The sequence below is a fragment of the Opisthocomus hoazin genome, chromosome Z, assembly GCF_030867145.1.
Source record: "Opisthocomus hoazin isolate bOpiHoa1 chromosome Z, bOpiHoa1.hap1, whole genome shotgun sequence".
Lineage (NCBI taxonomy): Eukaryota > Metazoa > Chordata > Aves > Opisthocomiformes > Opisthocomidae > Opisthocomus > Opisthocomus hoazin.
In genome coordinates, this window is record NC_134454.1 from 56,465,720 (window position 1) to 56,485,927 (window position 20,208).

The window sequence follows — 20,208 nt, forward strand, 5'->3', positions numbered from 1 at the left end:
GAAGTGAGAAAGAGAACAAGTCTATTGCAAAACCAGATCTTTAAGTGGAGCTCAATAGCATATTTTGGGTTGAACAGGAACACTGTGTGGACCTGTAGACCTTTATACACTAACAGGTCCCTGCAGAACCAGCGCTGGAAGATGTCTGAGATATATTTGTTCCAGTCAAAGGCATGTGCTGCTGGGAGACAGAGGGGCGGGCAGGCACGTACAGCTTCTGGTGGAGGTACACTGACCATGAAAATTACTGTTGGGAGAAGACAGCCAGGCAGAGGGGTTGAAGAGCGTGAGTCCACTCACGCCAATATTGGGAGATTCAGAAGCTCTCTCGAGGAAGCAGAGAACAGTAGAGGGCACAGGATGGGAAATGGGTTAGGCAAGGTTTTGTCAGAGAATTGTTCAGGAAAAGCATATTTTGCATAGAAAAAATTGCCAGTAGATACCAATGTCAGTGTTAAACTGGCAAGATGAAGTCTCTCCCTCCACGACGCTGCGAGGGGTGAGGGTGGCAGCTGGAGCTGGTGCTCACCCAGGCCGAGGAGGAACTGGGCTGTGTATTTCAACTAGGAAGGCAGACATCAGATGAATGGCATACCAGCAGGCCTTCTACCAGACCACAGCACTGCCACAAGAGACAAGCGGTAGCCCGTCTCACAGCTAACACAAGTAATTTACCCAGCCATAGTATCCAGCCCACCGAGAACTGCGCTGAGGAAACATGAACACAAGGTGTGTGCACTCTTCTTCACGCAGATGTTTTCCTATTTTTCACCTCCCAGAGCAGCAGAAGCATAAAGTATCTAGCAATATGGCATTCAAAGTGGTCTGCTTTTTATTGTTTCTTTCTCCTTCTCTACTTCAAAAACTCATTTTCATTTTATGGTTACAGAAGAAGAAACTTAATCTGAAGACACACTTACCTGCTTTGCAGGCACAAGAACCATCCACTGGTGAACAGATGGCTTCGTTTTTGCAGTTGCACACAGATGAACAGTTTACTCCATATGTCCCCGGAAGACAAGGAGTACCACAGGCAGCACCCTGAATTATACAAAAATAGAGTCTAAAAACTGTTTGAGGAGGTTCAGACAATACAACTTATAAATGACCTAGACTGACTCAGGTGCTACAAAAGCCAGAAAACATACAGCCCATGATTGTCCCAGGCTGACACTAAGTTATCCTGAATTTAAGGGAGAGAGAGTCCTTCATGCTTTCTAAGTCTACAGTAAGCATTAGTTTTCTGTTAGTTTCCGTAAGACCTCAGGTCACATAGCTAACCGCACTTCATTAGATCAATGGAGAGTATTTTCAGTAATAAAGAAGCCCTTTATGAAACCAAAACACAGTAAGACAGCAGTTTAATGGAAAATAACGTGTACATGTAAATTATTTTTAAGAATAAGTTTGGCTGAAGTTTTCACAGTTATTACCCCTAGAAAAACAGTCATACTGTAAAACGTTTTCTATGTTAGATTAGCATCCATTGCACAGGTAACAGCAAACTTGTGTAAAAGCTGCAGAATAACCTGTCCTGAACTGTAAAAACAAGCACCTTTGTCTAGAGTTTCTCTGGATGAAGCATGAGGAGTTGATGCAGTAAGATAATGACTGAAATGTATCGTTCCTCCCTTCGTTCACATCTGAACAGCACACTCTCATTCTTATTAATGTCTTTTAAAGCAACTAACTTCTCTTTCTTAAAACGGCTTCATTTCAATACTGAGAACCAATCACCAATTTTGCCTTTGCAGGGTCTTATAATACACACAGTGGTACCTAAATATCCTTACTTCTCTTTTCCCATGGTGACGAAAAGACACTCCGGCATCTTGAAGAATTTTGCACTTAACTAAAGGCAGTTCAGTCAAAAATGGACCGTGAAAGTGAGAGCCATTTACCTTAAATCCAGGGGCACAGATGCATTTTCCAGTCACACTATCACAGTCAGCACCGTTTTGGCAGCTGCAGATCTGCTGACACGACTCGCCGTAGAATCCCGGGGAACACGTTTCATTGCAGTAGAGCCCAGACCAGCCGGGCTTGCAGGAGCACTCGCCAGACATAGGGTGACAGCTGCCAGGAAAGGATGAAAGGATAAGTAATTCAGGACTAAACATTACATCAATATGTTTTTTCTCCCTCGAGAACAAAATGCCATTATAGATAGGTTGTGTAAAGGATTTTGCAAGTTATGCATAGAGACGGTTTTACTCCCCAAACCACAAAGCAAAGGGCTCTGCATACGTATATATAAATGCATGCCAATTAAGATAAGAAATGTAACATCATACAACATACAGACATTTTGGAAAGACATGAAAGAAAAGAGGTATCATTTTTCTGTAGCTAGTTGAAAAGAAACCTATCTGAAACACAGCTTTTACCATAGATTTCCACGGTTACAAATATTAAGGTGATGAAACCACGAACTTCCCCAAAATGTTCTGTTAGGTTTCCACTCCAAGTGTAGTAGGATCATTTCCAGAACACTGTCCAAACTCAGCAGCATATTGTCTGAGAAATACAGTGCTTCAGTAAAATAGCATGGCATCGAGTACAAAACAACACAGCACCCAGTGAGTAGCAAGCCTGCTCTTCTCTTTAAATTGTTGGTTGAAAAGAGGACAACTGGCATTTTTCTGGGAATGATATGAAATCATTTGCACTGGGGAGAAGTCATATATACCATCAGAGCTTTGACCTTGTAGAGAGTATCTATCTCCTGTCTTTCGGCCATACCTGGTGGCAAACCAGCTGTCCCTACCTGGAACAGCAGTTTCATTGAAGGGCCAGTCAGACAGCTGCTGCCTCATAACAAATGGACATCCTCAGCTGTGCAAAGATGTATGTGCTGGAAAAGCGGACACAATGGGGTACTCTGTAGCATTCTGGCAGATAAAGCACTTGCTTAGTTCTCACCAAAGGAGAGCCTTAATATCCAAATCCAATATATTCACAATGGGAAGACTGTTTAAAGATACTTGTCTGCCACTGATTGAAGTGAAGTTCCTTTAAGTGTGCTGGAAAAAAAATGTGCCTTCATCCAGACGCATTAAATGACCCATGACAAGAGGCTGATTTTGCAAGATTTGCTGACTCCTCATGTATTTGAAACCGAGTATTTTTCCAACCATTTGAAAGTTTGCAAAAATACCTACTGTACTTTTAGGTGCTATAATATAAGTAATGACAATATGCAATATGAGTTGCAACTGCTCTTGGACTCGAAGACTACCCTTGTCAAACTAAGACTTCCCCATTGCCAACTGACAAAATACTGCTGATCAAGGAAAGTACGAATTATAAAGGTTGGAATGTCATGATGCACTCTGCTCTCCATATATTATCTCACTCATTCTGACATCATAAGAATTTGGATGTCTTGGAGATACTTAAATCTCTTTGACAGTATTAAGTTGGTTTACATCAAGTTGAGAGGAAAGGTCTTTTCAACGAAATGATATATGCAGAAATGCTTCAAAACTCACGGTGTTCACAGTAAACAGTTCTGGTAATTTGTTCAGTTATAAGTACACCTGCCATGAAATAAGTTGAAACATTCGCAAAGAAAATACATGCAAAATCATGAAAACACACAATGCCGCAAGATAATCAGATTTCTACCCTATTTATAACTTCCTGTAGGCACCCAGTGGCATTTTGGATCCAGCTCCCATGTTTCTAATCAGTGGCAGAATACAGCACAGGGAATACAAAAAGATTTTTTCAGTCTACAACTGAAAAGTCAGTAGGACATGAATTAGAATATATTTGTAACATAAAATTAGTAGTACTGTCATTCTAAGACACAAATCGCACTATTCTTTGTTGTGGCTTTTTTTTTCCCTTTCAGGAGAGGGGGAGACCAGACACATGAGCAAGCACTAGGTATGAAGCAGAGGCATTGATATTTTGTGCCCCCCAGTGAGTGTTACTAAGGCATACTTGCACATCTATTGATTGACACCAAAATTAGTATTCTGTAATTTGAAGCTGGAGCACTTTTGAAGCTTTTTGATGGGTTATCATGCAGTTAGCTTAATTAGCAATAAGATTTATATATTAAGATAGGGAAATAAAGAGATGTCGCGAGATACTGCCAGCACATCTGCTTTTATTCCTGGTCTTTTGTTCACACTTTCTGGAAATACAACCCTACCCGGTACAGAGACAAAAGAATACTTGTAGGTGGTTGATACTCCGTATTTGAAGAACACAGATGACCTTCATGATTTTCATATGATTTATACAGATGTTTCACTATTACAATATCCAGCTAAATTCTGTAGCACCCTATGTATGATAAAATTTCCATTAAAAGCTCTTGTACACATACGTACAAGTCCATTAGAAAAATGCAAAATTGCAAGATACCCTTATCTTGACTTTAAAAAAACACCCAGACTATATGAACTATGCATTTGCCACAGCATAAACTTCCACTCTACCCTACATATGTATCTCAGACAAAGCATGACACAAAAGAAACCTCATTAGAGCTCATGTCATGAATAAACTCTAATTCCAGCCTGAACTATATCAAATTAGTTGGTGATACAGAATGATCCCAGCTGATCTTACCTACGGGCGTGAAGCAGTGGTGGAAGATCACCAGAAAAAGCTTAAAAGAAAAAAAAAAAAAAAAAGGGACTTCTCAGATTTAGCTTGGAGATAAACCTGAAACCAGTGCATATGCTCTAAGACAGATGTAACAAACCTCCTTTGTAAACCTTCTAGATAAATACGCAGCTACAGTCTGCCCTTTTTTTACGTTTTCTGAATGATCACCAGGTGTTACCTGAGTAAAGGCATGACAAAACCCGGCCTGAAAGTGGTTTAGGCTAGAAGAACATTCCTGCACAAAACTAAGCAACAACGTTGACGAAGGCAGACCAAGGTCTTTCTCACTCATTCCTGCAGACTAAATCTTCAGGATGACAAGTTTCTGCAGGCCCCACAAACTGTGGATGGAAGTGGCAGGGACACAAGGGTCTGCTCATATCAACTCACAGCGCTGCTATTGTACCCCAGTGAGGAAGGGTGTTTCACGTGGTCAGTCGCAACCAGCTAGCACTCACTTTAATTTTTTTCTTAACTGTTGAGTAAAAAGGGAAAAATTCATAGTGTCACATAGTCACAGAGGACTGTGCCTGATTTGCACTCAAGCTCATATCCTTTCATATATAGTGAAAAGATGCAACAGAGAAGAACCATCTGCGAAAAAACTCTTGGCACAGGAGGGTTGTTACCTGCTGCCGTCCTCTGGACCCCTCAAAAAGAATAAAATCTCACAAATATATGTATCTATATCTAATCCTTTACGACGTATTTAATCAAGGCTGTTGATACAACTAAGAACAAGGATGGGCTTGCCTTTGATCCACAGCAGCCGCCATCAACCAATAGCAGCAGCAGAATCCCTGTAGCTTAGCCTATCCAAAATCAAATTACGAATTATTGCCAAAGCTGTTTTGATGCAATTTCCTCAACCATAAAACAGTAATAGAAACATGTATACATTTTTGAACTATGGTGTATCATAATGTTTTTGTACCTTTAAGTATTTGAAGAAAATGGCTAGACACATACTTGTATACTGCGACTTACGTACACATATTTTACAGCTGTATTTTTTGGTGCTAAGCAATTTTTTAACTAACGTTTACTTCATTTCCTTATCTATGAATACTAAGAATGTAAGTAGTAACTTAGGGCTCTAAGCCTACCAACAGCTCCTCTTCGAGGCTATCTAAACTAGTGGTCATACCCAGATGAAAAAAAGCTTTCACAGTATCAATGCCCTTATTAGTCCTAACAGAATCCTAGACCTACAGGCACACAAAGTGTATTTGAAGAGGGAGTTGTGCCCCCTCTTTTGTGCCCTGGGATTATCGGTTGTTGCCGTGCTGCTAAGTGGGTTAGTGCTATGAAGAAGATCCTTCGGCTACAGCCAACCCACATAGTACTTGTGGTAGGTGAGTAAGGGATGAGGATATTTCCCGAACTGCTTAAAAACTTGTCTCCTGGCTGACTGATATTTAGTGAAAGATGTAGACAGCCAGACACAACTGGCTTTTTTGAAAGATTCTCAAAAGCATAAAGTGTCCGCAGGGAGTTTTGTCTTCTGTACCATTACTCAGATGCCCTTTGATTTCTGTCATTTGGTAGTCTTAATCACTTCCTGACCCAAGGAGGAAGAACCTATACAGGAAAAACACACTTGTGAAGTCATGAAAACCTTTGTTTTCCTCACAGATCATTACGCCCTTGTAAATATGCTCCCACACCTACAAGGCTGTTAAGTGCCTTTTCGTTGATCACACAGAGGGGGAAAATGTTCAAAAAAAGACCAGCCATATGCTGCTGTTACATGTGAACATTTGCGATCTGATTTGACCACAAGCTGTCTTCCAGCGGTATAAATGAAGGAACAGCTGTGTTGAACATGAATCAGAAGTAATCCCTGTAATATCAGAAATACAGTGTAATGCACTGCTGTCGAACAAGGCTGCTACAATGATCTGCAGACAAATTTTCAGGAAAGCAGCCACCATAATTCATAATACAATAATATTTGGTCTACTACCATACTTTGAGAGCTAGATAGGTCAGCATTATGGACCCTTGATTCTTGAATGCATTGCTGAAAGAATGAATTGCTTGATTTTCCGTCAAAAACTCTGTATTTTTTCAAAAGACATTTGAAGTAAATGGGATAAACAAAAGTGCAAGCACGCAACTGCACAACTGTAAAAGCCTATGAACAGAAAGGGAAGAGAACTCAGTTTGCTGTCACATGGTTTGTCAATGAAAGGTATATTGAACAACTCAGACCACAATCCACGAAGTCATTTTTGACAGAACAGGTATTTCCAAGTATGGGCTTGAGTGCTTTAACATCACTGCTAAATCCTGACTAAAGGCTTTTGTTTTATCTGAGCAAACGTGCATCTCATATACAACATACAGCAGCATTCTATGTGACAGTCCATAGTTTCTGCAAATTTCTATCAGTGCTATTTTCAATAGCAAAAATTTAGATTACGCTCACAAATCTTATCTAAAGTACTGCGACTAGTAACGCAGTTAAGTGCAAGTGAACGTGTAAGTGAATGCACAGTTGCCAAAGTATTTCATCAGAAGAACTGTGTTTTGTAACAAGAGAAAGCTGTCCAGAATTGTTCTATAAATATGTTGGCTCACCTTGACTGACATCTGACATTCCTCCCACACACTGAAAGTTTGTCTCGAAATAAACGGTTTTTAGATTTTTGCAAAAATATGCTGAAACACTGTGAAATCCACAAAGATACACAAAACTCAAAAAATAGGACCCACTACCACCTGAATAAGGAGAGGTAGTAAAAGGTTAAGCCAATTAGAAAACTATTTTCATTAAATTTCCAGGGATCACATTTTATATGCCTTCTAGAAAAATAATCTGAATTAGAAAAAAATGTATTTTTGAAATGTGTATTTACATTTTGTAAAGGCTTTGGAAATTTTGTATTAAAACAGTCATGTACACCAATTCTTATATATGTATACAGAGAGAGAAAGAAATGGATTCTCCTTTCATGTCTGACTTTTAAGACTATATATCCATTTATTTTAATTCAGTTATTTCTCACCTGCGGTACACCAGAATGTGTGAGAGACATATATACTGACTTTCTATGGTGAACAACGTAATGATTTATTCATGTGGTAAATATAGACAAAGGTGACACTTTGTCGTAACATCTATTTCGCGGGTCAGAGACCACATACAGTGGTGAATACTAAGATCAAATACAGTTGCAAGCCCTAAAATTCAAAAGCTGGTTTTCGCTGATATACTGTTTCTTGATATGGTTAGACAATACCAAATACTCTTACAAGTCTTTAGCTGCTTCAGATTGCATAAAAGTACTGGAAAAAATCAAGAAATATTTATTTTCAGCTTATATTTGGATTTCCACACTCTATACAGAGAAAGAAGACAGGCTAAAGGGTGTAAAGCTTACCTCCACGTATTGGGCATGTGGCAGGGACACTTTTTATCACACTTGAGACCATAAACTCCCTCAGGGCAAAGCCTTGTTTCGCAGTGCTCTCCAGTGTATCCTGGTTCACAGAGACAGGCACCACTAACATGGTAACATTTCCCACCATTCATACATTTGCAGGTCTCAGCACACTGCACTCCATAAGTCCCCACTGGACACTCATCTTGGCATCTGTTAGAAAAACAGACAAACAGTTAGTTTTATTTCCCCTAGCTACTAATTTGGGGATTTAAAGGAAACATGGTTTATGAGGAACCTCTTATACTGGTCTAAAACATCTCTTCAGTAGAGCAGGAATTTCTGTAACTTCATATTTAAAAGTGCCCGTCTCTGGTTTTATTTTGCTGCCTAACTAGACGGGCTGAAAACCACCAGCTCTGCAAATTCCTTTGGCAATGGTCTCCCTTCTCTCCAAGCAAGGAGACAATGTGCACACACAGACTACTGCACTTTGCATCCAGGAACCAGAACCAAACCAAACCCTCTTATATTAGGCCCGAAGTACGAAGGAATAAATATTCAAGTATTTTGCTTCATAAGCTGTGCATCTGTAAGTTTTAAAGTGATCTAGGTGCTTCACTTTGCAATAAATAGTGTGAATGGCCAGCAGACACCCGTGCCCCTGCAGACGCTCCAGCCAGGAAGTTCCCTGGCAATCACGCTCAGCAGTCTCTGACAAGATTATTTTCTAATCGTGTCTCCAAACACATGGTGTTTCCAGAACACTTTTCTTTTCAGAATTTCATTCTAAACCTTTTTGTTGTTGTTGTTGATTTTGCCCTTCAAAAACTCATAGGATGACATGGAAAAATCTTCAGGAATCCAAAACCTTCCTTTTCATCTTGCTTTTCTAATGGATGAAAGTGAAAATTAGTAAAGACTTGACTTTAACCCATATGGAAGGGTAGCAACGATTTTTGTTGCTCCTTAAGGAAAGTACATCTTAAGAGACTTCTTCACCAAACTTTTCCTCTTTCATTCACAGAGCTTTTTAGAAGATACCTACTTTAGCTAACAGTCTTACTCGCTTCTTGTTTTACATATTAAAGGCATTATTTAATCGACAGATCAGACCGTATGTTTAGCTGTCCAGCCTGACTACAAAAAGACAATTTTCAGTATCCTGCTTCTAAAGCTCGCAACTCATTTACCAGTGAGTTTCTGGATAGCAATTTCATCTGGCAATATACTTAAGAGATACAATATGAGCTTGATGCTTTCAGCTTTAACTTCTCTGTGTTTCGTAACTGAATTCTTGAAACTCAGAATGCCAGTACTAGCACAGCTTTACTAAATGCACTAATGCTGCTCCAGCACAAAGTGCACTTAAAATATTAGACTATGTGTGTGGGAGCAGACCTCTCAGTTCAACAGGTTCACATCTCAGAGACAAGGATTAAAACATTCCATAGCTAACGTGTCAGGGGAAATCCCCATATTTTTCAATACAAGCTTCCTATAAACTGCACTACGCTGACGTAGACAAAAAAAAACACCCCAGCTGAATCCCAAAGCTTCAGGGCCAGAACACGCTCACATTGAAGTCCTGAGGTGTGCTGTGAACTCCAGAGGTGATATCAGGCACATAACATCTGTAATTCGGGTACCTGTAAGTTTTATCAAGTTATAGATGGTACAAAAAATATAACTTGATAATACAACACATTAGTAATGGTGTTATCAGCTCATAACCTGCTTATTTGCTCAGTCCTATGAAAGCATTTCCTTGGTGGCCTCTTTCCATTTTTCTTAGATACTTTCATTTTTTGGTTTTTTTGCTTTTTTTTTTTCCTATGATTGCTGGTTTATTACAGGAGAATTTCAAAGATACATGATATAAAGCACTGTAAGATGTAACAGAATTTAGCAGAGCCCTCTGATTGAGGTAGAATGGGTATACACGTTTCATGCTTCTGCAGTACCTCAATCTGACAATATTATCCAGAAGTTTCACGGTATTCGTAACTCTGCCCTGACTGAAACCACCAATAAAATGCCCTTTCCTTCAGAAGAGTAGCATAATAATAGAGCTAATAAACCTGTTTAAATGTTTCCTAATGAAGTTATACAAATAAAGCTGAGAATGAATGTTCTCCAAATTACGATCAGGAATGCCAGCCAAATTAGACAAAATTTAACCTTGCAATTTTTTTTTTTTTAATTACATCTTCACCACCGCTGAAAGACCCTTTTGTGCTTCGTAGTGAGGACAGGTATCAGCCTAAGGGCATCAGGCAGAACAAGGTAGTTTACACTCAATTCCTTCGTGTTAACTCAGATCGCCTAGAAACTGTTACACGCTCTAGCAGTCCTCTTTTTCCTCCTGCATGACCAAGTTCCAGGAGCCATCACCATGCTGAAATCTCAGACAAATGCTGTTGAAGTTACACCTACAGGTGTAGAATAGCATTTTTAAAAACTGTCTTTTTTGCTGTTGGTATGTATGTGCTAGCCCAGCCAATGCCCACACATTTCTTGTAACACTTGCCCACCTTGCCAGTCCACTAACATGAAATAAGAACCAGGTCTACAACCTTGCCTCTGACCCAGTCCTGCCCTTGGAGCATCACGAAGAAGAAAAGAATCGCAAATAAAGCCTGTTTTGCAGGAAAAGAGGGAGCTCAGTCTTGCAAAAGTGACCAAAACGCTGCAGCCTGTAAGGCATTTCAGATTAAAGTCAGACTGAAATTCCAAGACAAAAAATTGAATTGCTTTCAAAAGCACCAGTGTAGCGCAGTGCGCAGACTCTCTTATGGATATTCCTTTGATTACCCTGCTGACTTGTCTGTGTCTCTTTAAACACATCTACCACCTCCTGCACTGTTTCTTCACAGACGCAAATTTAATTTTGGCATCCAAATGTCTCCGGACTAATTGTTTCTCTTCCTCATGAGGTTTTCCTCCCCTTATGTCTGGCATAGTTCTCCCCAGGTCCCGTGAACACTCGCATAGGAAGTGCCTATGGTTATAATACCTAGTATTGTTGGCAGAAATCCCCTGTACTGACCCAGTGATTAAGCTGGTGCTGACTTCAGTAAATGAGTTGTGTGCTGTTTAATATACATGCAGGAAAACACTTCTTTCATCACTTTCCACTGCCTTCAAAAATAATGCCTCGCCATATTATCTTTCCAATCTACCAAAGACAATTTTTAACAATCATGTCAGGAAATAAAGCGGTTTCACTTCTTCATTTGAATGAAACACTTTGGGAGACAACTCTGCAGCTTGCTCACTTTGAAGAGGAACCAAATGTGCTGCCCTTGCCACTGTCACTGCCAAACATTTGCACAAAACCAAGAGCTTCCCTCCTCACCCCTTTACCATATTCCAACCTGCATCATTCTGCAAGCTGCTGAAGTGAAAACTCACCAGACACTGCCAGGGCATGGGCCATACCAGGAAAGTCCTGAAACCAGGCAGCTCCTCACAGAAGGGCAATCACATAGGCACTTTCAATCTGTGACCCAGCATCGGCTAAGTGACACAGCAAACATTTCATAAGACTCTTCATCAGATCACAGATATTTTCATTCTGCTTTCTACCAGCTTCTTAACTTTCTCTGTCATAGCAGACCTCTTGCAGGTTCAGGAGCCTGGCAAAAGTAAGTTTTCTTACCGTTCCCCTGTGTAACCCGGGCTGCAATGGCATTGACCTGTTGCTGAGTCACAGGTCCCTCCGTTGTGGCACTGGCACTCCTGGGAACAGTTTTTCCCATAACGACCCTCAGGACAAGGCTGACCACAGACCATGCCCTACATGTGCAGAAAAAAAAAAAAAAATCTTAATACTAGATTTGGGATTAGAGCTGGAATGGGCAAGGAAGAAAGGTTTGTAATGAAGGAAGATCAGGCAGATCTCGTGTCACTCGTCCAGTGCTGATCTTGGAAATGCCAGACTCTTCTCCAGCTTTAAACGCGGGGCATGTTTCAGCACTGGAGGAATAACCTTCTAGGATTTCCATTCTGGAAGCCAAAGCTAATGGAAAACACTATCTCTAAGCAACAGTGAAAACACTTAGACATTTAAGACTAATTGATGTCAAGCTCTTCCCAAATGATTTATCAAGAGCAGTACATATCAAGACATCCGGAAATGCCCTCCAGTGAGTAGTGGCGTAGAAATCAGTAATTGCTGTAATGCCCCAATTATACCACTTCATGAGAAGTTGGGTTTTTTTCTGTTGAAAGGAAAAGCTGTTTGTAATTTCATTGAAAGCAGCATATCTAAAAGCTTAGGTAGCATGTCTGCTTCCCTTAAATGGGTTTTGAATTTCTGCACTGCTATTTACATCCTTGGAATGAACTCCATTTGTGTAGCTAGGGGAGCATCAAATCTTAAGATGTTTAAGCAGCTGTTTCAAGGCATTTCATCAGACAAAAGACATGCAGGTATCTCAGCTAACATCAGGTACTGCAGAATTTACACCTGGCTACTTTAAACCCTCCCTACATGAAAAGCAAAAAAAGGTTATACTGACAAAATTGTGTTACGCAGAATTGAAAAATCTAAAACTAACAGTTATGCTTAAACAACTACTTGGAACGGACAATTACTCAAAGGGCTAAACAGTAATTTACTTCTTAAGACATACCCTAGTATAAAATGTCTATCACTGCTTCATATGCTATCTCATTTTTCATTAGCTGTATTTAGGCACATAAAGGGAGTCAAGAATTTATGCAAACATTTGTATTCCATGACCAATAATTTTGTTTTTCTAACATGAAGTAGAACAAGAAGTAAAAATGGCAATAATCCAAGTTAGGTAGTCAGGTGAGTGGCGCTATTCAAACACACAAACAGAAATGATCCTTTATAGCTATGTTTTCTAGTCAGTGAAAGACTAACCTCTGCCACAGCTTATCTCAACATAATATCTCTGTTATCATGAGATAATTAAAAGTTCAGTAAATGTGGATTTTCACCCAAAACGGACATTTAAATAGAAAACATTATTAATAAATACTATTGTTAAATATTATCTACAAAGGTATTTAAAGAAATTATTTGGGCTTTGATCACCTTCCAGCCTTCTGATTACCTCCCAACTCCACTATTTGCCAACTCGGAGCTGGCAGCCCGGTAGCACGGGCGGCTGCTTGCAGCTCTGAGTTCAATTCTTCTTTCCATACCCACTGACAAAGGGGTAGAAAGTCTAAAGATAATGTCAAAGTTCTGATGTCCCATTTCCATCACCAAAATCTAACACAGTATCTAAAGGTTTGGGGTTTTTGCCATGCATACTGTATATATGAAAACAGGCACAAAACCCACTGCTAAAATGTATAATGGTGTCAACTCCCCCCAATATCAAATTATATTTAGAAATGAATGACTTCCAGCCAAAATCTAAAGGATGTTGCCTCGTCACATGACGGTTCGTGTCTTTTGCTTCCCAGAACCCGATATGGTTAAAAAGGCAGGGCAGAAACAGAGGATTTTCAGTAACAGACAGTTCTGCAAGTATTTTTTTCCAGTCCTTCATGCTAAAACACATTTCTCATTGCTCCTGGCTTACAGGCAGACTGCATTTGGTATCCTCATTTGCTATTCTTTTCTGACACTGCCCAAAATCTACAAACACGGAAGTTTTATGGGGTTGTGTCAATTCCAGCAAGTGTTTTTACCATCCATCCTGGTGGGCAGGCACACTCCCCGGTGACGTGGTGACAGACGCCTCCATTCTGGCACGGGCACCTCTCCTCGCACTGCGGCCCATGCTTGCCAGGGGGACAGAGGTCCTCGCAGCTGGGGAGGTGGTGGGGTACAACAGAGACAACTGTTACTTCGGCACATGCTCCAGTCTCCAGCCACCTCTCTATTTTTAACACTGTTGTTAGCTTTTCCAGCCAAAAGTACGAAACAAAAAGCAGTCCAACAATAAGAGATGCACACTGAATACTGTATAGCATCCACGCAACAAACCTAAAGAAACGGACCTGGCAATCTTGGAATTATTTCTTCTTAAAGATCTTTCTTTCTACACTGCTTGGTATTCGTTCATTGTCACTGACAAAGCTCAAAATCTATTCTAGAATGACAAAGCCAAATAACTGCGGGTTTCAATGCGATTTTCCAGACTTGCAGCCAAACTGTTTTCATGGTTGTCATGAAGGAGCTCCTGCTGCTGCTTTTTGTGGCTTTTACTTAGCAGTCCAGATCAAGAGGGCTTGCTCTCAGCCACACATCTGAACATGCACTGCAACACGGTTTGCCCAGCTGCTTCTTAGCCACCAGCCCTACTTCCCTGTACTACACAGCAGCCAACAGCATAGTGGTAAAAGTTAATCTAAACTTCATTTCTCTTGTTAGCACTATTCAAAACTTGTCTCTCTCCCCCATAAATCATATACCCGCTGCTTACAAGGCACCAGTGTATCCAGGAGGACATCTGCATTCTCCAGTCACGTGGTCGCAGGTGGCTCCATTTTGACACTGGCATTTTTGATGGCAGTCGTTTCCGTATGTCCCTGGATCACAGTGTTCCTCACAGCGCCAACCTTTGAAGCCCGATGCACAGTGGCAGGCTCCAGTGATGGGGTTGCACAAGGCTCCGTTTTTGCATTGGCAACGGCTGCTGCAGTGAGGTCCCCAGTGGTCACTGTCACATGCTGAAGGGGTAGAAGGAAAAATTTACAGCACTTTTACAATAGCTCAAGATACCATGAGTCAACCGTAAAAGAAAAAAGGAAAAAAAGTTAGAAAATGGAAATAGTTACATAGTACTTCCTCAGTTTTCCTCGGTCCTCAAAAATCTTGGCAGGCAGACAGAACTTAATTTATGCACATAAATTAATTTCTTAAGCATAAAAGCAAACACTTTAAAATGTGTTGATATTAAGTAAAGGCAAGTTCTAGCCTCTTCATTATTACCCTTCACCACCAAAAAACAGTTATGGATGCAGTAAGCTTCCATTTAGACAGAGAAGTCTTACTAACTTAAAAAAGTAAAAAAATGTAGCCTAAATTCATAAACAACTGTCTGAATCCCACAGGGAAGTTGCAAAGCTTACTCAATATAAGATTATAAGATTACTTTTTTCAAATCCAGAAGCTCCTACTTGTTGATATAGTTGCAAATAGTTCCTTTTCAATCTTGCAATATACTTATAGGGCAAAAGAAAACACAAGAAGTGTTTCACTAAGCAACAGAAATTACTTATTATATGGTTAAACTTCATCTGAATGTTACAAATGTGGTTATCCAGTGTGTCTTCACAATCATTCAAATGCATCTTTTCTCATCTGGCACAATGCAGCCCATTAAAACCCTAGAAGCAAACCACTCCAAGGTTATTCCAGCATTGAAAGAAAAACCTTAATGTTAAGGAAGAAATTTTTCTTAAGTGAGAAACACAGGAGTTCTGCAAAGAGCCAGAAGATTAAGGTCACCTAGAGTTCAACAGGAATGTGCTAATCATATGGTCAAATGATCTGATTTTATTTTTATGTTCTGTTGATAACAGCACTACAACAGGAAAGCCTGCATTGTAGCAACTGGAAGCCTGGGCTCTCCTCTTGGAGACTGACAACCATTGTTCTCCCAGTCTTCTCCCGGGGCAAAAAAGCCAGGCAGAGAACAGGCACACTTTCCTAGACTAATGCAAAGCAATTCAAGAACCCTCCTCAGGGCAGGAATTATTCAGCTATAGGAGCTGCTCACTCAGGCTACACAAATGAAAAGGGATTAGGGTCTTTTAAAGAATCTACTCCTTAAATTTTTTTTTCTTTTTCCAGGAGAGGTCAGTAGAACATGCATCCACAATGGAGATATTGTGAGCACCTACACACAATAAAATACAGAGCACCAGAAAGTACTGTCTGCATTAGATATACCCAGAAATACTGTCAACCTAACAGAACAACTGTCCATCTTATTGTTGGCCTCTCTCTTTGAAGATATGTGGGTTTTGTTCTGGACTACAACACGCTGCTGTCTGCAGCACATAGCGTCTTGCAAGTTGCCCTTCCCCACGATAACTCACATTCATTCAGAACTGCGCTATGTTTGTTTTCAACATGTCTGCATGGAATAGCAAGTGTAATACTCATGCTTAACCAGTCCTCAAACTGTTGTCAGGAAGTCAGCTATTCTAGGGTACACATAAATATATGTACGGGTGGTGAGATGTCTGGCACAGTTGCTTGTTCTGTCGTGATTGAGCAGACACCCCTACATTTTTTTTTGGCTTGAAACATTAGTCTGGATTCAGATAAGTCTTCCTCCTGCTACCAGACAAAACAGACAACTTCAATTTCAGCCATTCCTCCTGGAGTAATTAAAGAAAAAATAGTTAAAAACAACCTGTCCTGGCATGTCTGATAAACAGAAGAATTCAGACTGTCGCATGACCATGACTGTTCCAGTGGAAAGCTCAGTTAAGGACGACTGTGGCCTGAACACACCCTAGATACAAAGACATGACAGCCAAGAGAAGACTTATTCTTGGTTGTTAAGTGCGAGCTTGCATTCTTTCACCAGCAGCTGGAGGTGAGGTATCTGGTGCAACAACACTCCTGTAGCTGCTTGAAGACCTGGCATAGCGCATCTCAGAGCCACACAGACCGGGAACACCTACTACCGCGCATCTGCCATCGCATCCAACACCCAAGCGCCAAGACTGCCTTCCTAGGAACCGCTCCACTTCTGAAGCAGTGGAGGCCTTGTACTCCCTCTGCTCTTTTCACAATCCCATCCCCAGTCTGCCTCCCTGGCATGAGCCCTGCTGTCTCCTGGAGATTTACTGATGTCCAAGGTGAACATGCTGTGTCTGTGAACTTGAACTTTTCTCAACTATTTTACTGTAAAAGCAGGTACTGCACAGTACATAATATTTATTAGTTTCCTGGCGTGATCTTCTCATCACGTTTGCAGGAAATCATTAAAACAAAAAGCATCATACGGCTGCTAATAGGATTTCCAGTCTCATGACCGTTCTCCTGCCAACGGCCAGGTGGGTAACAAATTTTAACTATGCAATTTGCAGAGCAATGGTGAAGCATTCCACCAGGACAACGCTGGCCCCACTGTAGTACAATTGCACAATAGTCCTTTACTCAAGGTCTGTCACCAGCCTAGCATCTATCTGTGATTTATGGGCAGATCAGTGGAGAAATTTGCTGGATTAATGGGAATAAATAATAACTTTGAACAAGATGAATAAAACACGTATTTTACCTCTATGTCCCCTGACTGGTAATCAATCACGTTCCCCATATGAAATTAAAGTGATTTGTCAGAAACCAATGCTTAGTTTACCACTGAAAAAGAAGAAGGTGAGAAATGTCTCCTGTGGTGAGTTTTGTTTACTTTTAATTAGTTTTGGAGGCTAAATTTACCAACTATTACATCAGACTCTTTCTGCTGCTTCCTAGTATTCAGACAGTAAGAAAGCTGGGCTGGAAGTCACACAGCTGCTAAGCTGGTGGAATGGGATAGTCTCTGGGTTAATGACTATCGTCAGGTTACAGACTGTCAGCTGGAGTTTAATCAGGATGGCTGCTCTCACTGTCCTGATGGCACCAAGGTCACAGGCACATGCACATACGCAAACGCTACATGCACGCACCCGCAAAAGCATCAGCTACCGGCTTCCGAACAGGTTTGGAGCTGTAAATCATCTGTCTCAGCACAGGGTATATGTGAAAGGGAGGCAAAGTATAGAGACAAGTGCCCCATGTTCAGAATGGTTTCGACACAAGGATGAAGTATCTCAGCCCCAGTAACTCCTGGAAACATTCTGAATCCTGCAGAAATGCAAAACCCAATCAGTAAACCAGGGTCAATTCTCTGCATTGATCATACAGAACGGGCTTAATGCTGCTCTCTTTTAGGCAGAGCATCTTCCTCACAAAAGTCATTCCCCTTTGCCTTTTCACACTTTGTAGGCAAACTCCAGGTGCTTCTGTTTCACAGAGATGAACCAGATAGCTGTACCGGTCCCCACCGGCTTCTGCAGCAGACTCACAGGGTCCTTTCTGCCTTCACCTCACGCAGCGGGGGGTGGGGGGAATCGAAGTGAGTGTTTAACAAACACCGTGGTATTAATGCCGTATCTTGTTGTCATTTTTCTTTTTATACATTCTGTTCATCTGTGAATATCTTTATTGTCACCCCAGTACGTGCTGTGCACATCACACAACACTACAAAGACAGGGCAGAGAGCTTTCCTCTCAAAAGGCTACTCCGTGAAAGCGAAAGTTTGCCTTTGGGAACAAGGGCCCTGCGTTATATAAACCCTCACTTAAAATGAGCAAGTGACAAGGTATGAAACCGTAAGACAATACAGGTCTACCATCATAAAAACACGCTCACTGAAACTGAGTGTCAAGCAGCAACTGGAGCAGCTCAAGGACTGAACAGAGAAAAAATCACCTTCAAGAAGAAATTGAAATCTGTGATGCAAATTGCTATTGATTTGGGGCCTTTTGTAGCATCTTCGAAGATTTAAAGTCCTGTATTTCCAAGTACAATAACTGTAATGCACATTGTCATTATGGTGGGCTAGATGTGGTTTTATGCACACAGTTTCAGTGACTGGCTGGTGATTTGCAAATTGGGATGGAGGGAGCCCTGATATTTCATAGCACAAGGTATGAATTTTTATAATAATCTGAAGCGTATCTGAAGAATTTCTTAACTCCTTCATTGCTCCTTATCAATATTTTAAACCAAATGTGGTCACATGCTTGTATGGGTTTTTTCTGCCTTTTTTTTGTTGTTGTTGATTTCATGAAAAGGCAACAAAAAGAAAAGTGCAAATGAATCCGAGTTTATTCCTGACAAACCCACCCTGATCACCTACAATTCCGTACTTCTCTAAAGAATGGCCTATAATGAGAACAAAATAACACTGTCAAATCAAGTCAAAGAACATTCCAGAAGAACAACCTCCTCAGTAACTCTGACTTGCAACTATCTTTTAAGTACACTACGGTTTCCTTTATAACATGATATTCAAGCCAGACAATGTTTATTGCAATGCTTTTCCTAAGATCTTTCTTCTCTTTCTGCTTTCTTTTTTGCTGATGGCATGTGCAAGTGAAGAATCATAGCAAAATTAAGCTTTACTTTTCTTGCTAACACTTTTGGTAGCTGTCTTCTATGCACCAGGACAACAGAACGAGATTTTATTCCGGTTTACATGTCTTTCTGCACACACACTGCTGTGTGTTTCTGGAAATATCTACCATTGTCACCAAAACAGAGAAAATTCTTATTACAGCATTAGACTTCTAAGTTTTTGTGGTCTTTTAGAACACGTGAAAACAAAATTCCCTGCCACAGACGGCAGAAACAAAGTGAACGCTCCCTCACTTGGAATGCAATATTGCAAAGTACAAACGTAAAATAAGCAAACAGTAGCAAATATGCAGAATTCCTGTCTCTCTGTCTCCTCAAACCTCCCACATAATTTCTTCAGACAGGTTCAAGGAGCCACAGCCTTTAGTAAGCGAAAGTTTATGTTCCTCTGTGCCACCACGTAAAACAAACTGAAGCTGCTCATGACTTCAACATCATCTTCCACTGACCGTTCTTCCTTTCTAGGTTGTCACATCAAGGTCAAGTCTAAATCTATGTGCCTTCCTTTCCATCCCTCCTTTGACTCTCAGGTCTCTGTTGCCTTGTACTTACTTTCATGGCCTTTATGGTCTATCCCTCATCTATCATTTCTCATCCAGTATCCAAGTATCAACCCCCACATTTACATCGCCCGTGACATCAGACCCTTTGTTGCATTTTCAGACTATCATCTTCCTTGTTTCTCCCCAAGTTGCCACTGCAACATGGCACAGCTCTCCACACCCCAAGTCATAAAACTGCCCTGATGTCCACCTCCACGTTCCTACCTTGTAACTCCTCCTTCCTGTGGAGTCCGCAAAAAGTTGATGCGGAAAGTCCGTCAAAAGCACTACCTGCCAGAGTCATTTATCAGTGTCTGCTTCCTTCCTTATCTCCTATGTGTTTCCAGCCTTGTGTTACGCCTTTTCTTTTCCTTCAATCACAGGTTCTCTGGGGCAGTGGCAACCTTCTGGTTTGTATTTTTACTTGCTTAAAAGCTACTCCAGTCTTTTGAAGCAGAGGATATAAATAAAAAAAATAGTATCATTTCTAGCAGGGTCCACAAGTGACTTGCATTATCAGGGAATAAC

The 20,208-nt window shown here is 40.7% G+C and overlaps 1 protein-coding gene across 2 annotated transcripts in view; it reads right to left on the reverse strand.

Moving 5' to 3' along the window:
- The window catches only part of MEGF10 (multiple EGF like domains 10), a 98,664-nt gene that overhangs the window by 35,743 nt on the left and 42,713 nt on the right, over positions 1-20,208 (reverse strand). For both annotated transcript variants that reach the window (XM_075411005.1, XM_075411006.1), the window contains exons 6-11: positions 14,420-14,666; positions 13,683-13,803; positions 11,671-11,807; positions 8,010-8,222; positions 1,902-2,076; positions 921-1,041 (exon numbers count right to left, since the gene is read on the reverse strand). In XM_075411005.1, the coding sequence (XP_075267120.1) occupies positions 921-1,041; positions 1,902-2,076; positions 8,010-8,222; positions 11,671-11,807; positions 13,683-13,803; positions 14,420-14,666 (1,014 nt within the window). The remainder of the gene's footprint in view (positions 1-920; positions 1,042-1,901; positions 2,077-8,009; positions 8,223-11,670; positions 11,808-13,682; positions 13,804-14,419; positions 14,667-20,208) is intronic.